This window comes from Suricata suricatta, chromosome 9 (genome assembly GCF_006229205.1).
Source record: "Suricata suricatta isolate VVHF042 chromosome 9, meerkat_22Aug2017_6uvM2_HiC, whole genome shotgun sequence".
NCBI lineage: Eukaryota > Metazoa > Chordata > Mammalia > Carnivora > Herpestidae > Suricata > Suricata suricatta.
The window spans coordinates 104569065-104597025 of record NC_043708.1 but is presented as its reverse complement, the minus strand read 5'-3'; the positions used below and the strand labels follow the sequence as shown (position 1 = coordinate 104597025).

At 42.4% G+C, this 27961-nt stretch overlaps 2 protein-coding genes across 3 annotated transcripts in view; one reads left to right on the top strand and one right to left on the bottom strand.

Annotated features, from left to right (window-relative positions):
* The window catches only part of AAGAB (alpha and gamma adaptin binding protein), a 272788-nt gene that overhangs the window by 56404 nt on the left and 188423 nt on the right, over positions 1-27961 (top strand). The window lies entirely within an intron of this gene.
* IQCH (IQ motif containing H) overlaps positions 1-27961 on the bottom strand; it is a 205999-nt gene that overhangs the window by 41024 nt on the left and 137014 nt on the right. Inside the window, exons 16-17 of one of the 2 annotated variants that reach the window (XM_029950214.1) lie at positions 14323-14443; positions 9150-9436 (exon numbers count right to left, since the gene is read on the bottom strand). In XM_029950214.1, coding sequence (XP_029806074.1) covers positions 9150-9436; positions 14323-14443 — 408 coding nt within the window. Of the gene's footprint in view, positions 1-9149; positions 9437-14322; positions 14444-22163; positions 22311-27961 lie in introns of those variants that run through there. The other variant, XM_029950215.1, reaches the window with a different exon arrangement.

Sequence of the window (27961 nt, the reverse complement as noted above, 5' to 3'; positions counted from 1 at the left end):
GGGGATGATTCAGGGGTGTTTTAAGAAATGAGTGAGGCCTAGAGCAAACTACCTTGTATGTTGTCAACCCAACATTATGTATGGATGGCATGTACTTTGTACAAGCCCTCATTAGGTTAAAATGAATGTTAAGGACAACTTCGAAAGCGAAACTTTATCACATGAAAAGTTTTGACCACAGGTGACAACTAGAAGTAGGAAAGGGCCACTTAGCTTTGGTTTTGTGATGCTGGTGGACAAGCTGTTAAACTCATGTATGTGGAAAAGTCTTCTGGTCTTTCTTAGCATTAGTAGGGAGCCTTTTCCTTTCCCCCTACCTGCTGCCATCCTGAGTCCTACAAATATGTGGTACCTCCTCAGAAATGCAGGATGCAGTGTGAGTGCCCAGATTTCCCCTGCCCTGGCAATGTTTCTGGTGGTTAAAGTTAGTTAAAGACCTCAAAGTCCAGGGAGAAGTTTCTGGGCTTCATTTGAAAGGAAGCAAGGATCTTCCATGATGAGAGTGAACATCCGAAGTCCTGGGACGACTGGATATAGTAGAGGAACTGGGTCTATTATATGTAGACCAACCAAAGTTCTACCCAAGACATGATATTTAGGCTTGGGTTCATTCTTTCTGAAGGCTAAGGTTTACAACAGAAGGGGGTTAACCCAACGTTTAAGGACTGTTGCGTATGGTAATGTTATGCATAGCAAAATTGGCCACCAGTTTACCTGAGCTATCAGTGTTAAGAAACGGAATTGTAATTCTTACTGTAAAATTTATTGTCATCATTGGCTTTGTGCTTATTGTAGGAGTCATCATCTTCACCATCATCATTATTATTACTTGAACATTGCAGGTCTCTTTCATTGATATGAAGATGCAGACCTTTTAAAGGGACAGGTCTTTTACTCTAATGCTTCAAAAATCCTTTGGGATCTATTTTCCCTTCAGTAGGTATTAATTTGTGATTAACAATGTGCCTATTATAGCATTTAAAAACACTGAATAATAGGCACTGCTGTTTATACCAAAGGCCTATTAAATTTTAATTTAGATATAAACTGTTAACCTTCTTATATATAAATAAAATACCTTCCCTAAAGAGAAAAAGTAAATCTCATTGAGTTCCTTGGCGAATACCTTGTATATCTTGAAAGCAGAGATAGGGAGACCTTGCAAATGAGAGTACTAGAGGAGGACTCAGAGAGAAGTATTCATTCATTCATTTAATAAATATTTATTGTGGCTCTGTTATATGCTAGACGTGGTGCTAGGTGCTGGGTATACAGCAATGAATAAGAAGGAATTATGATATTTCCATAGACCTTGGTTTTTCTATTCTCTGAAATAAGTAGATTCATTTTTGATGCTTATATATCACTTTGAGACGATGATAATGCTCACTGACTTTTAAAAATAATGCTAATTCAATTCAGATTCCACTCACAGTTTGAGAACCTGCTGAGGGCTCAGGTGACAGTTTTACATGTGATTATGCCATTTGATTTAATAAGAATAGAACCTTCTATCAGCTCAGCCTCTCAAATCTTCCTGTGGGAAGGAGGTCAGGAAGTCACCATTTGTCAAGGAAAAAATGAGGCTCAGAGAGGTCCAGTGAGTTGCCTAAAGTATCACAACTGGTTAATGGACAGATTGGAGCCAGAACTTGTTACCCATCATGATGAAAATATTCTCAGCAATCTCTTTTTTCTATTCTAAGCCGATGTATTTGTATTAGACATTCTTCAGGACAGTTTTTAGACTGTGTGGGATATTCTCTGATGAATGTCGGGGTCTCTGTTTTTGTCTTTCCTCACAATGTGTCCTACTTCCTTCTGTAGCTACCTTTTGTATCTAGGAAGGGCCTCGGCTAGTTGCTCAAGGCCATTTTCATTTAAACTCTTTCCTTGAAAATTGCATTTCTTATCCCCCCCCTTTTATTTAAAGCAATAACAATCAATGATCATAACAGAAGTAATTACTTTAAATGTTCACAATTACCTAAAAATGAACAAGTTTTTAATCTGGAAATTTCAACGGAAAACATCTTTGCCAATCTGTTTAGTGACTTTATATAAAGAAAAGGAACTGGAGGATGATATGTAAATGTGTATTTGTAGGAGGCAAGTCAGATATGATGTCTATAAAACTTAGATCTTCCTGTCACATGGGTTTTGTGTTCTTCTACCACCAACCTTCACAGTACCTTTCCCACTTGGAATACACTCTTTCTTACCTTCCTTCCAATCCTAATTGTCTTTCAGCTCAAATCCTACCTACTCGGTACCTTTCTTGATTGCTGCAAACAGAAGGCAGTTAGACTGACATTACCTTTTTGATATCTCTTTTATTGTTCTATGCGTTTGTCACTTGTGTTTTTACTTGTAATTCATTTTTTGAGTCTGACTCCCCAACTAGATTGTAAATTCCCTAAGGGCAAGCCTCCACTTCTTTTGCATTTTTGCAGCCTCTCTGGCACCAACCAAAATGGCTTATACGTAATAGATGCTCAATAAATACTAGTTCTTTACTTTAGAATTTCCCAGAAGTGAGAAGGTAAGATCAGCAGATCTGGATTTACTAGGAGCTCCAAGAGTCCATCAACCAACTGGCTAACATGTGACTATCATTGTGTTAGACATCACAAAGAGGCAAAAAATGTAAGGTCCAGTGTATCTTCTAGAGGATTTACAAATCGCATGGAGGCAGTATTTATGCCTAGGAACCAGTAAGAGTAAAAATCGATTGTGGTGCGTGTGTATCAGATGAAATCAGGTGATGGATGCGAAATGAGCTTCCTCACAACAGGGAGCAGGTCTTGTTTATATCTCTGTTCCCTCCGCTGCTAGCACGGGGCTGGAGTAAGCTGTTGGGAAGTACTTATTTAATGAACACATCAGTTTCTCTTTAATCTGAGGCCTTTGGTAGGTGTTTCATGCCCCTCCTGGAACCCAGTGGATACCACCCGTCAAATGAGCCCTGGCTCCAGGACCCATTTGGGTAATAGTTGCAGCTCTTTGTTTAAGGCTCGGATCCCTCTATGGTGATATGGGACAGAGCTGGCCCCTCCTCTCAGTGGAAGACCAGATCTCCAGTGTGGCTGCTTTGTAGTTCTGTGTATTCTGCATGGAGTCTCTGAAAACTTGGAATTGACTCATTCCTAGGGTACTGGAACTTTGTATATAAATTCACTGGCAGAGGTGGTTTTCTACTATGCTCCTACCACCTCCATTTCCCGGGGACTGGCCTTTTTCCTAGTTTCCAAAAAGTATAGTTGGTATACAGTATTATATTAGTTTCAGGTGTACAACATAGTGATTTGACTTTTATACACATGACTAAATGCTCATGGTGATAAGCCTAGTTACCATGTGTCCCAATACAAAGTTATTATAATGTTATTGACTGCATTCCCTGATCTGTACTTTACATCCCTGAGATTCATTTGCTGACCCTTTTCCTTTTATTCCCAATGACCCTGTGTTCTGGCTGATGTTCCCAATATATAAACCTTGTGCATCCAAAACTTTTCCTCCATACAGCTACCTTAGAACCTCACCCTCGTCTCCTTAAGGCTGAACAGGATTTTCCACACTCTTAACTCTTATTTGGAGTCAATTCACAATTGTGGGCCTATCCTTGGTGCACCATTGTCATCTTATCTCTATTTTTTTTGGGCTTCCAGTCGCCTTTGCTTTTACCAGACTGAGTTAGAGGGCCCAGTGGGATCAGAGAGCAAGAATCTGAGATGCATGCACTATCCCAGCTTTCTGCCTCCTGCGTCTGTTGTGGGACATGTGTCATGTGGGACATAAGGTCATGAACATGAACGTGCAAGCTATTACATTCTATACAGGTTTGAATTATCATTATTTATATATTTTTTGATTATAAATATAATAATTGTTACATTTAAAAAGATTTTTTAAAGGTCTTTTATTTATTTTGAGAGAGAAAGAGAGACAGAGAGAGAGAGAGGAAGAGAGAGAATCCCAAGCAGGCTCCGCACTGCCAGCACAGAGCCCCATATGGGGAATGATCTTAAGAACCATGAGATCATGACCTGAGCTGAAATCAAGAGTCGGACTCTTAACGGACTAAGCCACCCAGGCACCCCAATAATGCTTACTTTTGAAAATGCAAATGCAGAAAGCAGAAAGAACAAAACAGAAATCACTCTGTATTAGTTTTCTATGGCTGCTGTAACAAGTTGCTATAAACTTAGTCACTTAACAGGTCAGAAGTCAGACGTCTCACTGGGCTAAAATCAAAGTGTCAGTGTGCTTTATTCCTCCTGGGGGGGGGGGCGGGTGGAGCATCTGTGTCCTTGCTTTTTCTGTCTTCTAGAGGCGGCTGCTTTCCCCGGCTCACTGTCACTTCCTCTGTTTTCAAAGCCAGCAGAACCCTTGTGATTACATTGGCCACCTGCATAATTCAAGCTAATCTTCCCTCACAAGACCCTTAAATTAATCGCATCGTTGTGTTACTGCATATGTAACACGCACAGACTTCAGGGCTTAGGACGTATTTGGGTCCGTCACTCTGCCTGCCACACCCTCAATCTTCCAATCCAGAAATAATGACTTGTAACTTCTTAGTATATTTTTTTAGGTTCTTTTTGCTCTGCATACATATGTTTTTTTTCTTTTTATAAAATGGTTAACATGTTGCATATGTTGTTTTGTGATCTGCATTTTAGTCTTCCAACTATTCTATAAAGTTTCCTGCTAAATATTCTTCAAAAACTGAAGTTTTACTGTTTTCATAGCATTTGGTTCTATTGCTCTGTCATAATTTGCTTTAAAAATTCCCTATTATTGGAATTTAGGTTATTTGAAAATTTTTACTATCCTTAATAATGTTCTAATTGACATATGTATACATAAACCTTTGTGATTATTTCTTTGTGATATTTCCAAAAAGTAGATTCATCCTTAATATAAATTTTGAATACAAAAATAAGTACTATAAAAATATTAAAATACGTAATTTTTGAACGGGAAGGTTTCTCAGAAGTCAGATAAGCTAACTTCATAGCTGAGAAAACCAAGGATAAGAAAAAGAAATTATAAGCTCAAAGTAATATAGTAATTTAAAAAAAGAGCTAGATCGACTATTTGAAACTTGAGTATGACGACATCACAAATAAAACACAGATGACAGCATTCGGTGTCCAAGTACGGGGGGGCAGGAATGGGCACAGATGTGGCAGGTGAAGAAAACAGGGTTGTTTGGGAGGTTGGTACACTGAATAAATGAATTGATTGAGCAAATAAGTACACGTACTGAGGATAAAGAGATTCCGGTTTCTTACTTTGGAGAAGGTGTTTATTTTTAAGTGTGGAAAAGCAAGTCTGGAAAGAATCCTGAAGTGTTAGATTAGCAGGAATGCACACTGATAGGAGTGCCTGGGTGGCTCAGTCAGTTAAGCGTCTGACTTCAGCTCAGGTCATGATCTCACAGGTTGTGGGTTCGAGCCCTGCATCAGGCTCTCTCTTGTCAGCTTAGAGCCTGAACCTGCTTCAGATTTTGTGTCTCCCTCTCTCTCTGCCCCTCCTCTGCTCACATTCTGTCTCTCAAACATAAATAAACATTAAAAATTTTTAAAATAAAATATATACACTGATAGATATAGGAATAGTTATAGATGCATTTGTGTGTGTGTGTGTGTGTGTGTGTGTGTGTGTGTGTGGTACATATATAAAACATATACTTTCAAACTCTGTCCACTGAGAGAGACCAGAAGCACTCAAAACTCTAGTAGCAATGAAAGTACTAACAGCCCAAATCTTAATACCATCTTCCCCTAAAAGGATCCCAGGCTCTGGGTTAATCCCAGGTCTGGGACGGGGAAATGTGAGTTGAACCTGGAATATCCCTTTGTGCTAGAAATTAAGACAGCACTCACAAAGAATGATGGGGACATGTCAAAAGGACACAAGAACATCTCTGACGTTCTCCTAGCAGTGAGATATGGGACAATTAAGCATCAAAATCAGGAAAACATCAAAATGTAATTGACTGAAGAAAATAGAAACTTACAAATTCCAACTAGTATAAATAACTGTATGCATACATACATACATGAATTAAAGATGGAGAAGGAAAAACTCTTGCTTACAGTAGATTGCCAATTAATAAATGTAGAAAGCATGATAGAAATAGAAAATTACCACAATCACAGTGATGGTGGACTCAAGAGAAAGTTGGCAATGGTTGTTAAGTTTTGTGGGTGGAAATTTGATGGGGAATAAAATATTGCTGAACTCTTGGAACACCTTTCTATAAAATATTACTAATCAATGAGAAAGGAAAAAATAATGATTTTATGGTAGAAAACATGGCTGGATAAAAGAGAGGAAAGCCACAAATGACAATCTAGGAGAACATATTTGTAACACGTAACAACCAATAAGAATTGCTTATGTACAAACAGCTTCTACAAATGGACGTTTATATTATGTTCCAACATATATATAGTCCAATTTAAGTGGGTAAAAGACATGAGAAGGCAAGTAAGATGCAATATATAAAGAGGCAACAACCATGAAAAGATGTGCATCATCACTGAAAATCAAGGAAATACTGAGGGACAACAAGATAACATTTTGCTTTCCTTGTTAGACTGGCAAAAATGAGGCATTGATAATATGTCTGTCTCTTCACTGGTACCAGACAGCCTGCCCACTAGGAGAGAAATAACTCTCCCGAAAGTGATGTTACTTGCAAACTGACTAGAGAGTATGACAGTGATTTTATCCCAAGTATTTTTTATATATGTTATATATAAAAGTTTTATAAATTTATAAAATTGTATTTATATTTGTGTTTTATTATTTATACTTTTATTATATTTATACTTATATTTAATTATATATGTTTATGTGTATTACATTATTATATTTTATTATATATACACACACAGAGCTAATATACTTCCCTTGCCAATGTAGAAACACCCTTTGGTGTATTCACTGAGCACTTCCTCCAATGTTCTATTGAAAATCATAACACAAATGACCATATCCTCAAGTATTAACAGGATGAGACAATGAGGGGTCATAATATGATCAAATCACAGAATCATGGGTTAATATTTATTTATCTCATCCTTCAACTGATGCCTGAATTCATTCTCTAAAAGCCTTGGCACCACATCTATCTAGTGTCTGCTAGAATACCTCTGTTGTTCGTTCATTCATTCTTTTAACACATATTTACTCAACACCTACTTCAGGCCAGGGCAGAAATAGTGCTGAGAATTGAGTGGGGAGCAAAAACAAACATTGTATATTTCCTCAGGGAGCGTACAGTCTACAGAGGAAGCCAGCTGTAATCAGGTAATCATGTAAATAAGCTTAAAACGTCACTAAGGTAAAGTGATGGGAAGGTGATATGAGAACTCAAAACAGGTGAATTTGACTTTGTCAGGGAGGTGAGGGAAGGCTTCTCTAAGAAAGTGTGGCTTTAGCTGAATTATTATGGATGGGTGGGGTATTAACAAGGTGAAAAAGAAGAGGCAAGAGCATTTCAGGCAGAGGGGCAGCACATATAAAGGCCCTGTGGCAGGAGGTAGTATGATGAGTAAGGGGAACTGAGAGAGGCCAGTGTGGTTAGGAGAGAGAAAAAGAAGGGGGTTAGGTGAGAAAAGGCTGGCAGGGCACATGGGACCAGCCAAGTGAAGGGTGGGACCTTAATCCCTGAAGCCTGGAAGGATAGTAAGCCCAGGGTAGGACCAGCTCCGTGTTTGAAGATCCGTCTCACTGCCATGCAATTTTCCCCATACCAAACTTGCATAATAGAAATCACGATTCAACAGTCCCCATAGCTCCAGCCTCCCACCACCCCAGGGATCACAGATTTAGTCCTTCTTCCTCACGACAAATATTTGGGGAGGGAAGTGTCCCCTGCTTCCCTGCCACCAAGCTCTTTCACCAGAGCACACGCTTCTGTCCTCCCTTGGCCCCAGGTAGGTTTGTAGATGCCCTTCAGTTTGTCCCCTTCTCTCTCAATGTGCGAATCTGAGAAAGGAACGCAAAACCGATGGAGGGCCCAGGAAGGCAAATGGAAAATGATTATCGAGCAAGCTGAAAGCTGCCCAAAACATAAACTCTCACTTTGAAACCATCATCTGACTGAAATGAAGAATCATAAAACCAAGAAAAATGAATATAAAACAACTAAAGTGCATTTACAATGTTGGGTGGCCAGAGGATATCAGGAGAGGGCAGAGGCCATGTCATCCTGTAGACAGAGGTCACCCAGCACTCACAGAAGAGGAACTGAACATTTTTAAAAACAAGTCTTGTGAAGTAGTATTGGGAATCTAAACATTATAACTGGGGGAAGGTGAGAAGCAAAGCAAAAAGGCCAAAGTTATTAGACCTTATACATCAGAGCCGCACATGTGCATATGAAGACTTGTTACAGATGAAACATTGAATACATAAAACCATGCTATAGAATGATAACAATATGTAGTGTGTCATAATCTATAGAAAGTTTAAAAACATGCAAAACAAAACAATTATTTATGGGTTCCTCCATGCACTGCCAAAGCATAAGTCTCTGGACAGGCCTCAGAGCCCCAAATGTAAGCCTCTGGGAGAAAGGGCTGCATCAAGAGGACCAGCAAGGAGTGCACAGGCCTGGAGGCAGGACTGGTACCACCTTATTTCTTAAGCTGAGTAGGGGGCACATGATATTCATCATATTATTATCAAGACCTTTTTATATTGATGAAATATGGCTCAGTACATTTGTTAGAAGACAAAATAGACAGCCTAAGTTACTGGTGAACTCCTGATAAGGAGAGGAAGGGAAACAAGGACTCTCAACTCCTTTCTAGGGATTGACATTCTATTTAAGCACAAGCCTTAGACAAGTTCTATCCCTGGATGGCATAGGATAGCCTCATGATAAGACACTAATGGGCAGAACTGAGGCCCCATCGACAGGCTGGTTGGGATGAGCTGCAGTCATTGAAACTCCAACTCTACCCAAACGAGTAGACCTTGGGCACAGACACCATAAATGCTGAATTTGCAGAGTCAGCTCATGCAAGTGGCACTGAATCTGAGAAACTCCCTGATATCCCCTATTGCGTGGGAACAGCAATATGGGGTGTTTACATATTTTCATATTTCACGTGGCATTAACTTACCTGCTGCTCCATGGTGCTTGCATCAATAAATGTCACCAGGTCTATAGAAAAGTAACCAACCACACCTCTCCTTTTACACGCATTTCCAATTTTGAGGCACAAAGAACTGAGAACTTGGGGATCCACTGAGGTCTGAGGCATGGTGGTACCAGAATTGATGAAGGGGCCTTCTGCATGAATCTGGTCCCCCGTCGACAACACTCTGATTTCTCCATTGGGCTCTATCAGCATGTCAACTGTCAGGTTGGTGATACTTTCTGCAGGTGGATATGCTTCCACCACGCCTCCTGGTGGGAAAAACATGAGTAGGTATAAAGGCGTACTCACATGGATTGTGTCCACTTAGCACAGGAAGAGAAGCCCAGGGTGTGGCTTTGGACTGGGACTCAGATCCTGCATCTGCCATGTCTTGTGAACTTTATGTAAGTAGTTTCAATTCTTTGAACTTCCTTTTCCTCATCTATAAAATGGGCATAATAAAGCCTACCTCACCAGAGTGTTGTGAATCTTAGAGATACTGTATCTATAGTATTTAGCCCAGTGCTTGGCATATACTAGGACTCAATGAATGTCAGTTTTCATTCACCATAAAGACACCATAAGATCATCAAGGCTATGCCTATTCGTAACCTAAGGACTACAGGCAATTCCCTCAGGGGGAACTGCCCAGAGCCCTTGATGACAAGTGCTTTTTCTGTTTCAACGTCACTGCCTTTTGAAGTTATGATATGTTAGGACTTATATCAGGAATGAGAGAACATGATTACGTCAAAAGATTCCTATGCAAAGCTAATTGTAAAGCATTTTTTAAATATTTATTTTTGGGCCAGAAAGCCAGAGAGAGAGAGAGAGAGAGAGGATGAGCAGGGGAGAGGTAGAGAGAGACAGAGACACAGAATCTGAAGCAGGCTCCAGGCTGTCAGCATAGAGCCCAACATGGGGCTAGAACCTATGAACCATGAGGTCATGACTGGAGATGAACTTGGATGCTTAACCAACTGAGCCAACCAGGTGCCCTAAGTATTTTTTATAAGGGAGAGTCAGGAGATGCTGCCATTCTTGAGGAAGGAGCCTTACTGATAATGAGAGCCTTATAATTTATCACACTTTACTTTTTGCTCTGAATAACGGAAGTCACAGAGATAAACCTGATGTTTAGTCACAACAGTACGAGCCCTGCTGATTTTGTGAGTTAGCTCAGCGGCGTCCACAGAACTCACATGGCCCTGATAGCCTGATAGTTTGCTTTTAGGCCCAACATGAATCTTAAATATAAATATATATATCTTTTATAGAAAAAAATTTAGCATTATTTATAAAGGATAAGATAGCATAATTAAAACCTTTTAATGTTTATTTAAAAAGGTTTTTAAACATTTTTTTTATTTATTATTGAGAGACAGAGCATGAGCATGGCAGGGGCAGAGAGAGAGGGAGACACAAAATCTGAAGGAGGCTCCAGGCTCCAAGCTGTCAGCACAGAACCTGATGCGGGGCTCAAACTCACAAACTGTGAGACTGTGACCTGAGCTGAAGTTGAATCCTTAACCAACTGAGCCACCCAGATGCCCCAAATGTTTATTGAGAGAGAGAGAGAGAGAGAGAGAGAGAGAGAGAGAGGAAGGGGCAGAGAGAGAGAGGGAGACACAGAATCTGAAGCAGGCCTCAGGCTCCGAGCTGTCAGCACAGAGCCTGACGTGGGGCTCCAAACCATGAGCTGTGAGATCATGACCTGAGCCAAACTCGGATGCTTAGCCAGCTGAGCCACCCAGGCGTCCCCCACCCCTACTTTTTAAGATAACATAATTTAAAAGTAAAAACAACTAAGCATTCTCCAGACGGAGCAGCCTCTGGAGCCCAACAATATTAAGATAAACTTGGTGCACATTTCACAAATTTGATGGGAGGTGACCTCCACCTGCAGGCTTTGAACAGCATAGATGGTTAAATCCTGAGCTTTTTAGCATTTCTCAAGTGCAGATATCTGTTACTTTATATAAAAGGCACTTTCCTTAAACATCTCTCTGATTGGGTTGACTTTGTGGCCTTCTCTATTTTGAAAACTAGTGCATCAGTGGAAACACATTATCCCTCATACTTATAAGATTACTTTAGTTTTTTCCTCCAAAGAAGCTTATTTGTACCTTCCTCTCAGCATTATGACCAGGGTCTCTTCACTGTTGACTGTTTTTTTTTTTTTTTCAAAGCAATTAATTCCTCTTTTTAAAAAATACATTGCCTCTGATAATAATCCTGTGTCAACGTAGGCATCGAATCGGTAGCACGTTTTGTGGCCAGAAGCACACTTGGGAGAGCAGAAGTGAAATGAAACAGGCAGTGATTAAAGGTGGTGAGAGATGTGGCCTTAGAATCCAGAGGCCTGGGGGAACGGCCCCGCTCGGTCAGTGAACATTTCTGCAGATCTGCTGTATGCACTGGGCTCAGAGCCAGGCAGAAACACAAGTTTGGAAACACATGGCTTACCAGAACTGGATGTTTGAGATGTGCTAAAATTGTAGGGTCTGTGTTTCCCACTCACCACATATTTGCTGTGTGTCTTTCTAGCTTTGGGGCTGTTTCTCCTTTATAAAATTAGCTTAATAAAGTTTGTTCTTCTTCCCATAAATGGGCACTATGTTTACAACGTGGCTGGAAGAAAGGATGGAGACGAACAGGAAGTCGAGGACGTCCTGAGCTTGTGGTTATACAGCTCAGGTGAGGCAGTGGCTGGGAAAACCCTTTCTAAGCTACAAAGCTCCCATGAAAAGAAAGAGATCAGAGCAGGGTTTGCAGGCTGACCTTGGAAGATTTAGAAACTTCCTAAGTCTTGTCGTGGATGGACCTGGAGATCTTCATGGTCCTCCCCTCCTAACTTAAAAAGAACCCATTATTTTGGACTATTTTCATTGTAGGGACCTTGTTCTTTCCCATTTACGCATATTGGGTTAACTCTGTTGTACTCTTCTGTCAGTGGGTGTATATGGAAATTGGTAGAATCACAAAAGTTTAGATCTTTTTTTAAAATACAAATTGGTTTCCATGCAACATTCAGTGCTCATCCCAAAAAGTGCCCTCCTCAATCCCCATCACTCACTTTCCCCTCTTCCCCATCCCCCAACAGCACTCAGTTTGTTCTCAGTATTTAAGAGTCTCTTATGGTTTGCCTCTCTCCCTCTCTGTAACTTTTTTTCCTCCCTTTCCCTCCCCCATGGTCTTCTGCTGAGTTTCTCAAGGTCCACATATGAGTAAAAACATATGATAACTGTCTTTCTCTGACTGACTTATCTTACTCAGTATGACACCCTCCAGCTCCATCCACGTTGCTGCAAATGGCCATATTTCATTCTTTCTCATTGCCATGTAGTACTCCATTGTATATATAAACCACATCTTCTTGATCCACTCATCAGCTGATGGACATTTAGGCTCTTTCCATGATTTGGCTATTATTGAAAGTGCTGCTATAGACATTGGGGGTACATCTGCCCCTATGCATTAGCTCCTGTATCCCTTGGGTAAACTCCTAGCATTGCTATTGCTGGGTCATAGGGGAGTTCTATTTTTAATTTTTTGAGGAACTTCCACACTGTTTTCCAGAGCGCTGCACCAGTTTACATTCCCACCAACAGTGTAGGAGGGTGCCCGTTTCTCCACATCCTCACCAGCATCTAGAGTCTCCTGATTTGTTTATTTTAGCCACTCTGGTGTGAGGTGGTATCTCAGTGTGGTTTTGATTTGTATTTAATGATGATGAGTGACAATGGTCTGTTGGCCATCTGGATGTCTTCTTTGGAAAAGTGTCTATTCATGTCTACAGAAGCTTAGATCTGTGAGCACACGGGAGAGCTTGCATCATTTCCCCTTTCCCTGCACCTGTGAAAAACCCCCTTTGCAGCATGCTTGTCAGGTGGCTGACCATCCGACCCCTCACTTGAATAACTCATGAATAGTGTTCACTACTCCCTCTCACTTCACACTGCCCGCCCAGTGCATTCCAACAGGCCATGCGTCTGTCTTTTCTGGTGCTCTCTCATACACCGAGCTAGGATGTGTTGATAAATGTACCCGCTGGATCCCGCCAAGACACCTGGAACAACACAGAGGCAGCCACTTACTGGCTCTGCCGTGTAGTCACAGAGTGATTTGGGGCAAGTTACTTATTAATCTCTTGTACCTTACTTTCCCCTTCTAGAAAACAAGGGTGATAATGGCACCCACCTCTTGGGATTGTTAGGGGGATTTAATATGCATATGCCTGGAATAGTGTCTGGCACAGAATAAGCACTCTCTGGCCCTCACTGTCTTATCTCCAGTGTGCATTATCACCATTGTGCTGTTGCTGCTGCTGTTACCTGACCTCACCTTATTATATTATTATATATTAATGATAATATAATAATTTTTATTATCACCTGACAGTGGACAGTAGAGTGTAAAGATATCTTCTGTGGCCTGTTATACTAGCCTTCTTGCCACATTCATGTGGCTAAGCTGGTAAGAATGTATGCCTTATGCTGAAACGTCCTAAGAGTGGGCACATTGCATGTGCGTGAGGCCACTCCCACAGGGACCTCTGCAACTGCAGCCACTCAGTGCATTTATCTCCTCATCCACAGACCTCCTGGTGTCCTTAGAGAATAAGGCTGAATTAGGAGGTGGAGGACACTTATTTAGAAATTCTGCCTTCAGAACAGGAAGGGAGACCATTTCTTCCTTCCCACAAAAGGGAAGGGGAAACTTAACACTTACCAAAATCCCACCTTGAGTCATGCTGTGTTGTAGAGACGTTCACATCTGTATTCTACTGAAACCTCCAAGCAGTTACGTGAGGTAGAGGAGAAGATAGCCTCCGGGGGTTTTAGAAACTTGTTCAAGATCATGGATGAGATCCATAACCAGATCATGCAATTCTAAAGCCCACCTGTCAGGGATAGTCTGAGGTGCAAAAATAGGGCCGCTATGGTTGGTGTGCTCAGCTCCTACTTATGGAAACTGCTGAGTGCACAAAACTATTTAGGCAAAGTTTATAAGGAAAAAAAGTTTGCTTGTAGGAGCACTTACCTAAACCAAAACAAAAGAGGCAAGTTATTTAAATTGGCGTGAGGTTGACCCAAAACTAGAATTCAAGGTTGTGTAGACCAAATCTCAATAGAAACTTTACAGTCTTATTTACCTTGACTGAGAAACGTTTGGAGGAATTTCCTCCACGTCGGGAACCGTTTCTCATTGACCGGCTGTGCGTGCTGTGCTAAAATGCCCGCCAGCTCCTCGGAGATCTTCACCAAAGCTGGCTCCTGCAGAAACAAATTAAATAGAACCACAAGCAATTTTACTACAGAAATGAAAACTGCTTGTGGAGTGATTAAAAACCAGGCCTCCAACAGGCAAAAAAATGTGGTTACTGTTTACCCAGAGTCAGAAAGCCATTTTGAAAATTTTCTCTATTTTTCCAGCCATTTCCGTTTTCATATTTCAAAGTCATTTGGCCCCTCAATATTGCTGCTAATCGTGCCTATTGTCTCCAAAGGGCAGCCTTCTGTCTGGACATCAGGAAATCCGGCTGCAGACCTACTGTAGGCTGACCAACTAGCTGAGCGTCCTTGGGCAATATGCCTCTCCACTGTGGGCCTCAGTTTCCCTTTATGTAAATGAGGGGTTACCTAGTCCCTGAGATTCAGACCCAAATGTTTTTTATTCTATGGCCCTAATGGGGTGGCCCTGGGAGAAGTTGTGGAGTTGGCAAGGTCTTTCTTTGGCACCTCCATCTCTTTAAGCTGTGCCCTTTCCCCCTTGTTGGGGGGGCCTCCATGTCCTACAGCCATGGGATCAAAGCCTTAAACTTGGGGATAATGATCTAAAGGTGGGAATTTTAGGCAAGAGCAGGTGCAAGAGTGAGGTGGGAAGGGGTGCTGGCATTCCCCACAAGGAAGCCTCATCTGACTAGACATGAGACAGGCCCTCTACCATCACCAAACAGCCCAACCCCCTGAGCCTCCTGTCAAAATGAAAACAGCTGGAAATTCCTTAAAGAATAAGATGGCTGACTTTTTGATATAAAGAGCCTCAGGTTTCCAGGATCATTTTTTTTCCTGGATAGTCTTAGATTATCTAAAATTTTCAAATAGAAGCCCCACCTCTTCAGACTTTGTTTTGGCAGAAGTAGAGCAGGGCACTAGATATAATGCCATTTGATTGGCATTATTCATATTCAAAAACATAAAGAAAAACTTGGGCTTGCTTTGGGTTGTTGGGGACCTTCTAGATCTATGCATGAGTGCTCAGTAGTTTGGAAGAATCAGAAAAGACTTTGCTGCTTTAGTGAGTGGTGTTGAGAGGAATCTTAGAAATAATCTGTATACTCATTTATTTCCAATTTCCCTGGCATTAAAAAGTGATGGTCCTGCCCATCACCCCCCTGCACCCCCATGAGCTCTTTGGGATATCTGTTTCATTCTGGGTCCAGTACCTTCTGAAGATCTATAATAGAAGATAAACACCTGAGAATACATTCTAGGCATGTCTAAATAATCGGAATAATTTTTGAAATATCCAGAAAATCCTGGTGGGAGAGTCTCATTAACTTAGTAAGTGCCTGACACACAAAACAAATAATGCCATGAGAAAGGGAGAGTGCCTGGCCTGGGCTCGTTCAGGATCAATGCCTGTGCAGCGGCTGGGGATCTGTTCAGAAGGGTTGGGGAAGCTGGTTCGGGCCTGGAGCCTTTGCCTCAAGTGGTGGAGGCAGGTAGATTGTGGTCAGAGCAGGAGGCCTTTGGCCTTCCATATCCTGCACAGTGTACACAGTTCTGCTCTTTACTGGACATCGCCTCGGGTCTCCACAGCCCTGCATCTAAATCATAAACAAGCATACACAACGCGCAGTTCCAATAACCTGGCCTCCCTCTTTGTTCCATCCTCCAAACCCACCTTTCTTTCTTTTAGTTTTATACTTGTTTCAGTTAAAAGCATTCTACTCTATCAAAGAAGACCAATTGTCTGTGATTCATGAGGTGCCCCAAAGCTGGGATGCTGAAGCATAGGTGTCAGTTCCTGCTCTGCTCAAGAAGGCCCCGTGTCGAGGAAGGAAGCTTTGCAGGCCAGGGTGTCCCCTAGGACTGTAGAGACTTCTTTTCTATGCTGCCATGATTAAAGGGCTTTTCCTGCCCTGCTTCTGAAAAGCATTAAACCCTCTACCCAGTGATCTACCATGTGGCCATTCACATCAATCAGTCTAAAGAGAAATAATTCATCTATTCATTTACTCATGCATATATCAATAAGCTACGGGACTGAGGAGTATCAAAATGACAGAGACCGTATAATGGTGGCCATCTAGGGCTAGGGAGCTGGTGTTGCATGGCTACAGAAATCCAGCTTTACTTGATGGAAAGAGTTAGGGAGATGGATGTGGGGACGACTGTCCAGCATTATGAACATATTTACCACCAGCGGACTGTAGACTTAAAAATGGTTAAGACAGGGGTGCCTGGGTGGCTCAGTCAGTTAAATGTTTGACCAGCTCAGGTCATGATCTTACGATTCATGGGTTCAAGCCCCATGTCGGGCTCTGTGCTGACAGCTCTGAGCCTGGAGCCTGCTTCAGATTCTGTGTCTCCCTCTCTCTGCCCCTCCCTGACTTGCACTCTGTCTCTGTCTCTCTCAAAAATAAAATAAACATTAAAAATTTTTGTTTTAAATTAGAAAACAGTTTAGACAGTAAATTTTATGTTGTATGTATTAACCACAATAAAAGTAATTGGAGGAAAAATGACAAAATGCCAGGCCTTCCTTGTAAGTAGCTGAACTAGGGGAGAAGAGTCTGTGTGTTTTGGGGGGGGTGGAGATGGACGGGGTGAAGGAACAGGTGGAAGCCTTGATACCTAAATCTGGAAACGAGATCTCCATCAACTTGAAGATCAAGTTGAAACTCCCCAGACAGTGCATGAAGAGGGGCCTCTGTGACTCTGCCTGCGATTCCTCTTGCAGCCTCTCATCTCCCCTCTCCAGCTCCCAGCCTCACCCCACTCTCCCTGGCTCAGCCTCCCTTCCTCCACTGCCTCCCATGGCTGCCTCCTCATCCTGAGTTCGTTCTGCTCACACCTCCCAGAAGTCTTCTCTATCACCAGTTGGGTATCCTTTCTATGTGCTCTCCAGAGGGGCTCCCTCATGGCATGGCCAGTGTCTTTGAGCTCATTTGCCCCAGTGCTCTGCACAGGGAACCCTAAATGTGGACTGAATCACGTAGTGGTAAACACGGACCCAGCCCCAAACAGCTGAAGTTACATAATAAGGGAAAGTATGAAACCTCTCAGCGGGCTCCCTTCCTTGCTGCCCAGGATCCACCCGGGGGGATGGCCACTTAAGAACCACCAGTTCTTCCTGGGTGGATTTTATGGGATTCCCTGCCTCTGAGGGGCATTGGGAAGGTAACTGAGGTGACATTTATAAAGTGTCACCTCAGATGCAACATGCTATGTGAGGGCCAGTGATTAACTCGTAAGGGTGGCTTGTGTGAGGCATCGGACACCGTGCCAAGCTGCCGCCACTGCCTCTGCCTGCACAGCCGGCCCTTCTGCCCGACCCGCAGCATTTCCGCTGTGCAGAAAGCCACAGCAAGGGGGTACATTTCCTAGAGGAAAGGATGCTGCAGGAATCTGGAGGATGAATTGTGTCCCATCCAGAGAAGTACACAGCTGAAGGCATTGGTGGGCTGATGTTCACTGGGAGATGCTGAGGCACATGGAGGCAGCTGGGGGCCATGATTAACTCTCTAAGAAAAAGATATGAGTTGGACTAATGGGGTGAGAGTATTAACTATTCCATTCATTTATCTTGAAAGCCTCTGCCGGGAACTATGAGGACTATACTAAAAACGCCCTTAGCACTAATGAAAACAGAAATGTCCCCCTCAACCCTACCAACCTGAACTAAATCATGCAAAACCACCAAGACCTGTAGCTCATATTTTCAAGAAAAGCCAGCAAACTGACATTCCATATGAAAGCTTTGTTTTATCCCACCCCGAACAACTGCACAGTTTCTGCAGGGGGACTCAGAAGCAGCGTGTGAACTGGTGGGTGAGGCCAGAGCTCAGAGCCAGGCACAGAGGACTCCATCACAGCAGTGGGGAGATGAACTGAGAAAACCTTCTTAGAAGCAGCACGGGCTCAGTGGCCACAAGGGGCTCACTGACGTCAGAAGCTAGTTCCCAATTTTGTTGGGGGTGGGGCAGGGTCTGTTCTCTAGTGATGATCATTTTGCATATAGTTCAAATACGTTACAGCTGTAAGGGCAGGTGCCGGTAAGGGAAGATCTGTAGCTATTCAGGCTTATTCTGATCAGAATGAACTTGAGCACACACAGGCACATGCTCTCACCCACAGACCTAGCCAGTGCCAGGCAAATGCCTCAGTTCATGTGCATGGTCAGAACTGTATATATAAAATACTTTCCTTTGTCAGAGTAGGCTCACATTCATGATCTCATTCTGTCCTTACATTAACACTGTGTCGTGTTCCCTGCTTTACAAATGGGACGCGGAGGCTCCCAGAATCAAGAGGCATGTTGTGTTATCCGATTCTGTTACTGGGTGATTTTTTTAAATGTTTTATTTATTTATTTGAGAGAGAGCTCATGAGAAGAGGAGGGAGGGAGGGAGAGGGAGAGGGAGAGGGAGAGAGAGAGAGAGAGAGAGAGAGAGAGAAGGGGCCAGAAAATCCAAAGCAGGCTTTGTGCTGCCAGCAGCAAGCCTAATGTAGGGCTTGAACTCATGAACGGTGAGACCAAAATTGGGTGCTCAACCAACTGAGATATGCAGGCACCCCTGTTACTGGGTGATTTTTAACACGTGACTTACAGACAGAAAACTATAGAGGTTGTGGAAATGAATGCTAGTTTGCTTTCTTTGCTCCCTTTTTACCCTCCCAAAGGGGTGTGTGTGTGTGTGTGTGTGTGTGTGTGTGTGTGTGTGTATACATAAATGCAAAATGTGTGATATAAGCCAGCAACTGGGAGTGGGCATCTTCTCTATCCTACAAAATCCTACAAGCTTGTGAAGTGAGTAGTTAGAAGGTTTCACCTCAGATAGTCACATCAAGGTGGTGGACTAACAAGCCAGTGTTTCAGAGACCCCGTCACCCACATGGAGTAGGTCATTTAGCGCTAATGACACTGGGGGTGTGGAAAGGAAAGTACGTATCTTGTGGATGATAAACAGATGTTAGAAAAATTCACTTTACTCTTTGGGAAAAAAAATCCGAATGCCAGATTTTTCTTCCATCATGATTGCACTGGCTTTGTCAGGACACACCAGCTGCTGGCCTTGGTGGAGCTGACCTGACTCTAGAGCAATTCCCGTCCTAGAGAAACTTCAGCCCCATCTTTGCCATTGCACGGGCTTGTCACTCTTTCTCTGGTAGCCACATTAACCCTCAGTGTGTGTTGACAATAGTCAGGACCTTAGAAGGTTCCGAGATACCTGAGGGGCACAGGGCACAGGCCCTCTATCCATCCCCCTGACCAGCGCATCCTAGAGAGTATTTTCTGTCGAGCTTGGGCCTCGCCTCTCAGCTCACTCTCTTTTTCTATCAAGAAAGTGTACATTTGAAGGAAGAGATATTTGGCTGAAGGAAATTCACGATCTCTCAGGGGAAGCTGATAGCATATCCAATTTAATATTGCCCTCAATGACTAAAGCTACTTCAAACTCCAGAGAGTTAACTTTTCCAGGTAAAGTGTGTGTGTGTGTGTGTGTGTGTGTGTGTGTGTGTGTGTGTGTGTGTGTTGGTGAGGATGGGAGGGGAGAAAGAAGGAATACAAATTAGAATGCACTAAATATCAATTCTACCAAAATTTATCTTAGAAGCTTCTTTGCTAGATCTGCAGTGGTAAATTAGGTAGAATAATTTCTTGGCTAATCACCTCCAATCTCACATCTCACATTGTTTGGTGGTGTTCAAAGGAGAAAGCAAGGGACCTAGCTAGATTGCTCTGCTTTATAAAGATTTCTGATAGCCCTAAATGGAGGAAAGGAGGGTGGCTTAAGGTCAAAAGGGCAGGACAATGACCTAAAACACTAAGTAGGACTGTCAGTGTTGAAAGGGGCTATGTGGACCATCCAAGTCAAATACCTCATTTCTGGAAGAGGGGAGGGGACTCCTGCACTCACATAGGCTCTCTCTGCCTCTGACACCTGGTGAGTCCTGTTCACCAGCCCTGCTGCCTCTTTCAGGGAGTAAAGTGTGGGGCACCGTGAAAGGTGCTCAGGATTTGAATTGACTAGTGGCACAGAGATGGAGAGAAGAGAGGGCTTTAAAACTTGAGGGAAAATTTAGTAAGGTTACTTTGCTCTGCTCAGGATGTATTTTACTACTGTAGTCACTAGTTTAGGTAAAATGACAGCTCTCACGTATTCAACTTACCATGTGGCAAGCCTGTGCCAGAGAATTTTTTTTTTTATATTTATTATCTCAAAGCCACTCTCTGAGTGGATATTAGAGTAGATATTATCCTTCTCATTTCCTGTCACACAGCCATGAAGTAGCAAACTGGGATTCAAATCCAGTTGCTACCAGTACGCCATAGTTCATTGGACTCTGCTTCTGTAACTGCCATCAGTGGGCATAAATGCCCAATCTGGGTCAGATGATCCACATGTGATGCTGAGTCTGTGCTGTCAAATTTATGAAAGAGTGGTGGAGTGGACATCTGTTGTTGGCTGCCCCTGTTCAGGGTAACCATGTCCCAAACATCCCCTCCGGAACTGCCCCGATTGAGGGTGACTCCCCATCAACTCCAGTGTTCTTTCCTCCTCTTGTCTTGACCAAGGAGAAGCTCTAGGAGCCCCCGGCAGCCATCTTGGAACGCTGAGGACAGCCAGCCTTAGGGTGGAGCAGACATTATGTGCCGGGTGGAGGAGGGATGGAGGGTAATGACGCCCTAGCTACTGCCAATGGATTAACCCTTGTCCAAAGTCCGACCAATCCTTGGATTTTCAGTTGGCTGGGATAATCAAGCCATTTTGAGTCAGATTTTCGTTAATTGAAGTTTAAACATTTAAAGCAGACACACATGGGCGGGCCACACTGCGTACCCACAATCCGTGCTGGAAGCTTTAAGCCAGCAAACGTTCTGATCATCTGTGCATTGGTTACTCTCACTCTGCATTCGGTAGTGAAGTTTTTCACTCATTTCTCTCCATTAAGATCATTAGGAGCAGTCCCTCTTTAGCGTGCAAAAATATGCTGAGAAGATGAAGAAAAAATGAAAGTGTCTTCGGCAAGTCATAAACTACTTCCCACACCTACTTAAAGTTTAAGGACTGCTTTAATACTCCATGTTTAATTGTTAATTGAGAATTTAAAAATCAAAAATGCCAACTTTGCCTTCGATGAGATGGAAAATTATGCTGCTGTAGAAGGTAACATAATGTAAAACAGCCAACATTACCAAGGCACACAAATGTTTTTGGTATGTAAAATTGCTTTGTAAAATATTTGCTCCATCTGCTGAAAGCGGCAAAGACAATTTTCCCTTGATAGCTAATGGCCCATTTCGGCTGTGTGGCAAGTGATTCGCTGCGGTGGCGGCTCTCATTAAACAGAATGGTGAAAATACGGTATATAATTCCATACTTATGTAGCATTATCCACTCGCTGCTTCTCGAGGAGTCTGTCCCTCATTATCTAGGCCTCCACCTTGTACCAACACGCAGGCCTCGCAGTTGATTTGACCTGAGAAGCATTCTGTTCAACTGAGGCACATATGCTGCACCTCCATTCCAAAGCTCAGCACAACTGCTTCACCCCCGCCCCCCGCACCAGAGAAACTAGAGAGGTTCCTTCCCTTTCAACTTTCCAGCACTTAAACTGCTGTTTCTTTTCCCCCCTCCTCACAGGGGGCCATGGTTTTCTTTCTAGGCTCACCCTGTTGCGCTGCATGCTGGGGGTTTCAATAGATAAAGATTAAGATTTCTTGAAATTTTTAATTGAACTCCGCACATACACAAAAGTAGGGAATGTGCCCCCCACCCCCATCCCAGGGCCAAAACCGCTGTGACAAAAGCCTCCACAAACAGTGTCCTTGGTTCCCAGTGCACGTGGCAGTCTGTGATCTCTCTCTTCAAAGGAGTTGTTTACACTGCACCCCAAATTCCTTCAACATCTGCTAAAGGAACAATTAAAAATAAATAATCCAGGGTGGTTTAATAAAAGAAGAATATGTTCATGGTTTGGGAATAATACTGAAAAGTAGTTACAGCTGCAAGTGGCAGATTTTAAAAAACATTTTTAATGTTGGAAAATGGGTTTGAAGGGAATTGTATGAACTATGAGTGGCATCAAATAAATACAGACGACTGTTGTAAAGATTATGCAGTCTTTTAAAGAAGAAACCAGACCGTTTAAAAATCAACTGTATGTGGAAGTAGCCATAATTATTATTTCCGGTAATATATTGGTAATAGGTCTCTTTCTTATCAGTTAGAGAAATATCACTGGTTGAGAGAAAAGCTCTTTAACTGGCAATTGAAAACAGAAGAAAGCATGTGTGCCTTTTGGACTTTGATTTTTTTTTATTCTAGTATAGAGGAGAGAGGTGAATTTGTGGAATGAAACGAGACAGCATCAAGAGAGTTTTTATTTTAATTTTATGCAAAAGGAGTGGGCAAGCATTTACTTCTCTTAATCAGAGCAGAGAGCCCTACCTTCTTTGGTATTCCCACACATACAGATGCATATAATTGAGGCTAACACGATAGCTCTGTGCATTTGATATTGTTTTCTTTCTGCAGACCATGCTGGTGAAAATACCAGGGTAATAAATCAGTGAATTCCCAAAGTGAGGGTTTTTGTTGGATCTGGTACCCTGACAGGAAAGTCCGAGTCTTCTCAAGGGCATCCCTCTCTCACCCAGGGGCACCGCGGACAGACGACCAGAAGCACATGGCGCAGTCGTAGGCAGAGAGTAAAACTCATTCTGAATCTGTTCCAAATACCCGTGCCTGCTCTGTGGTTTTCAGCAAAGCAGATATTTCCAAAAGAACTCCAAGGGGGACTTCCTGGATGTGAAAACACTAACCAATTCTTGTTTCTCTCATCTTTTGCTTTATTCCTTCCTTCCACACTGTTATTGCGAAAAACTGGCAGTTAAATTCAATTGATTCAAAATATTCCGGATCCATATGGCCGCCAACCCTGGAGCTGAGGCGGCGATAGCGCCTCACTGCTGTTCTCAAGCATTTGCCTCTCCCCTAGTCCCCAGATGGTGGGAGTAACATTTAAACCTCCTTTTCTCTGCCTTGTACAATAGACCTTGGCACCATTTCAACTGTTTACTCCGGTAATTAACAGCTCTGATACCACAACAATTACAACTCCTACGCTCTCACCACAATAATGCTATGAATTAGTGAGAGCTAATGGCTGGAAGGTAGAGTGTTTCCAGACTGTGAGATCTGTGCATTTTTAGAATAAAATAAAAGGTACAAACAGCACGCTTGCAGTAGACAATGATTACCTAGTAATTAGTTTACACAAAGCTTCCTATTTAATGGCAAAACGCTGTAATTAACGTGTGACAGAAAATCAAAGGGTACTTTGTAAGCATATGAAAAATTAACACTGCAGGCCCATAGCTTTATGTACTGATTAGAAGCATATTAAATCAATAGGACACACGAACCAACAGCTTGCGTAGCTGGTTATTATAGGTCCTCGGAAGGGGAACCCGGCTTTCATTTACTTGGGGAGGCAATTTTCCTTCTCCTGTCATCTTCCTCAGGCACAGGCAAGCACCTCCAACTCAACCCTGGCAACCTCGTGAAAATAACCATTGAACTGGAAGAAAACATTCTAAGTCATTCTCAGAGATAAGGAAAAATATGTAAATGATTAAAGCTTTCCAACAATTGCGGTGACGTGCTGCTACACTAATTAGAAAAGACACCAACTGGAACCAGAAAATGAAGCAACTGGGTCTCAATCTCTTGGTCAGAATAAGCTCCACTTTATCAGGTCACTGCCTCTCTCTTCGACATGTGGAAGATTAAAATAACTGGAATTATCTTTTATTTTCAAGCGATCGGAAACCAGGCTGCTGTCGAGGTTTATTCTTTTAAAGGTATTATCTGGTAAGTCACCGGGTGGGCCACAATTGGGTCAATACTGCGTACCTTCGACAGCCACAATCCTATATAACGATGCTTCATGCACAGAACGAAGTTCTGGAAGGCTACAAGACGCAAAAAGAACTTCTGAATCACCAGAGAAAGATTTAACTGGGCATACATGTTCAATGTTACCTGCAATTTAATTGTAATACAGTTTTATGGTAATATTAATAATAACAGGTAGCATTTCTTGAAGGCTTATTGTGTGCCGAGTACATTGCTAACACCAACTCACGAGGGTTTCTTATTTAATTGTCACCACCACCCCCCACCCTCGCCCCCCATGAGGCAGGTACTAATGTTATCCCTTTTTACAGATAAAGAGGTAGAGACTTGGAGAGCAGAGTGATTTCCCATGGTTCCCCCCTAGTGACCTTGATGTGCCTGGGCTATGGAATCCCCATGGAGCTAGACCACCTCCTGCTTATCCTGAATGTTCAATTATTCAGACTAGCCTATTTTGGCATTCATTCAGCTTAAGAGGGAATTTACCAGGTCAAGCTGGAACAGGAGACTAAAAACAAAACAAAACAAGACAAAAACAATAAAACACAAACAAATTATGTGGTTGCTTATCCAGAAAACAAGATTTTAAATGTCCACTGTACTTTTAATGCTACATTTGATCTTGAAGTTTGGCTGCCCTAAGCTTTGTGAGAATTTATAGGCTTACTAAGATGATCATGCTCATGTATTAAGTTGAGGAAGGCATTGAAAGTCACCCCCAGGAACAATCAAAGGGCGATATCTAAAACTCCCTCTCGTTACCCAAGAGCATACGCAGGTATGTGAGGCAGTCGGGTTGCAAAAGCAGAAACCCCGGGGACTCCCCAGCAGGGCTTGGGCGCCTCTGCAGCTCTCTGGTGTGTGCTCTCCGACCTCCCTGCCCGCTGCCTTTCAGGGAAAATGACAGCAGTTTCCTTGTCACCAGGGAAGGAAAGCTATCCCAGCACAATGGCTACTGTGTGTTCCAGGATCTTCGTATTTCCCATGTCTCTGTAGAAAGCAGAAAACCTGCCTTTCAGGCAGTGGGTCACAATGGCAGGGACTGGGGGTGGGGAGAACACTGCTCCAGGATTTTGAAACAAGAGGTCTTTTCTAAATGGTCCCAGCTCGGTGTGGCAAGAACACTGCGCCAGATGAGTGAATGTGGGTTCCAAGCCAGGCCCCATCATTTATTAGCTACGTGAACTTGGGCAAGTTTCTTAGCTACCTAAGCATCAGTTTCTCCATCTGTAAACAAAATGTCAATAATTATCAAAGTGGTGTGGGAGTAAATGAGTAGAAATCTCAGGGTTTTTATGAGACTGAATGAAACAGTTTACGTAGAGTGCTGAAAGGCCTGGCACCCCCCAGCTATTCTACAATGCTAATAATAATTATTATTGTTATTGTTATTATTGAGAAACACAGGGAAACATCAAGACCTTAACAGTGTAAATTTATAGAATCTAAGAAAATGCCTAATCTCATGTTTAGACCAATATTCTGACAGATACTAAATACCTAATCTAGGAGGTCAAGATTTTAATATATAAAAATAAACATAAAAAAATAATCATTCGTGTGTAGTTTAATGATTAAGGAAAATGATTACCCTAGATTTGTTCATCTAGAAAACCTAGATTTTTCTCTTAATATCAAGATGTTGTGGTTTTGACATAAAAGACAAATAATAGGGGCTCCAAGGTGGCTTAGTTGTTTAAGCACCTAGCTCCTGATTTTGGCTCAGGTCATGATCTTGCAGTTCGTGAGTTCAAGCCGTGCATCTGGCTCTGCACCAACAGTGCAGATTATCTCTCTTCCTCTCTCTTTGCCCCTTCCCTGCTTGCAATCTCTCTCTCTCTCTCTCTCTCTCTCTCTCTTTCTCTCTCTCTCTCACTCTCTCTCTTTCTCTCTCTCTCTCTCGAAAAAAGTAAATAAACTTTAAAAAACATTTTAAAAAAGCAAATAATAAATACAGATGTGAAAAAACGATCCCTTGCTAGCTAGTACCCAAATAAGAGCGATTAGAAGATGCATTTGACATCTAAAAAGGGCAAAGAGTTCACACTAATCCAGTGCTGGTAAGGTGGTGGCAAAACTAGTAGGATTATTCTCTGCTAGTAGCCTTGGAAATTGGCGCTACCTCCTTAGAAAGTAATGTGGCAGTGTGTGACAAAAGCCATGGGGTCTTCTACCCCCGAGTCTTTCACTGAAAGAAATAGAAGGAATTCAGCAGAAGCAAAAAGAGATGTATACAAAAACCAAAAATAAAAACAAATCTTTACTTCCTCCTGTTTTTCCTCCTCTCTGCCCACTGCCAAAAAAAATTTCCAACTTAGTTGAATGGTTTAATACATTAGAGTAATTTAATATGTGGGAATATTATACAGCCATCAATTGTGACCACTGCCTGTGAACGTGGAGGATGTTTAGGGTATGATGTCAAATAGTGCACATGCTCTCATTGTAGCTACAGGAGATAAATGTAGCACACTTGAAAATTAATACACAAAAATGAAAACAACTGTTTGGGAAAAGTGATTATGAACTTATTTGGTTAAATATTTCTTTAATCTTATTATATTATCTTTTAGCTTTTCTAAAAAAAATGTGTAGTTGCAGGGCAACGGTTTTTTGGGATCGCCTAGTATACCTACGAAATTCACACAAGCGCCAGGCTCTGCCACCGTACAGCAGCTCCTATGACCCAGCCATAACCGCGTCTTAGTGGATGGAGGTCTTCACAATAGAGACACAGAGTTCTTTAAAAAAAAATTTTTTTTTAAGTTTTTAAAATTTATTTTTGAGAGATAGAGACAGAGCACAAGTGGGGGAGGGGAGGGAGACACAGAATCCTAAGTAGGGTCAAGGCTCTGAGCTGTCAGCACAAAGCCCAACATGGAGCTCAAACCCATGAACTGGGAGATGGTGACCTGAGGTGAAGTCAGACACTGACTGAGCCACCCAGGCGCCCCAGGACACAGAGTTCGAAGGCACTGACTAGGTGGGTGATGGTTCTCTTCTGTAATTTTGTTTGCTGACTTAGTTCTACAAGGATACAAAATAACTACTTTGGTTTATTCTACTTTTTCTAGACGTGGATGCCTTGAATTCATAGTTTTAATACTTTAAAATATAGATTGTTTTCCTTGGTGATCCCCAAATTAATTTCAGATGTTTCACAAAGTCCACAAAAGTACAAGTGAACATAAAACTGCTCTTGCACAGGGCTAAGAGAGAGATATTACATAGTAACATTCAAGAACCAGTTCAATATCCTTTCCCCCCTTCCCCTCGCAAGCGGTAAAAGCCCTCAGCACCCTTGTACTGTCCATCCAGGGAAACAGAGGTCCAAAGAAGGGCTGCACACAGAAATCCAAAGGTAAACTGGCTTATCTTTTTCCACAAACTGTTCTATAAAGATTTTTTCTTGGAAAGCGGCCTTACCAGTAGCATCACTGCCACCAAGCCTGTCTCCCAGGAATGAGGGAAGGAAGATTTACCTTATAAAAGGAAAGAAAGACAAAGCCACAAGAAGGACCAGCAAACGTCTACTTGGGCCTCCCTACACTGTCTTAGGTGAGAGTGGCCAGGAAGGTTCTTTTCCCTTACAAGTGTGCCTTCCTCTGTGTAAGCCTCTATTCCCACTACATGGAAAGAA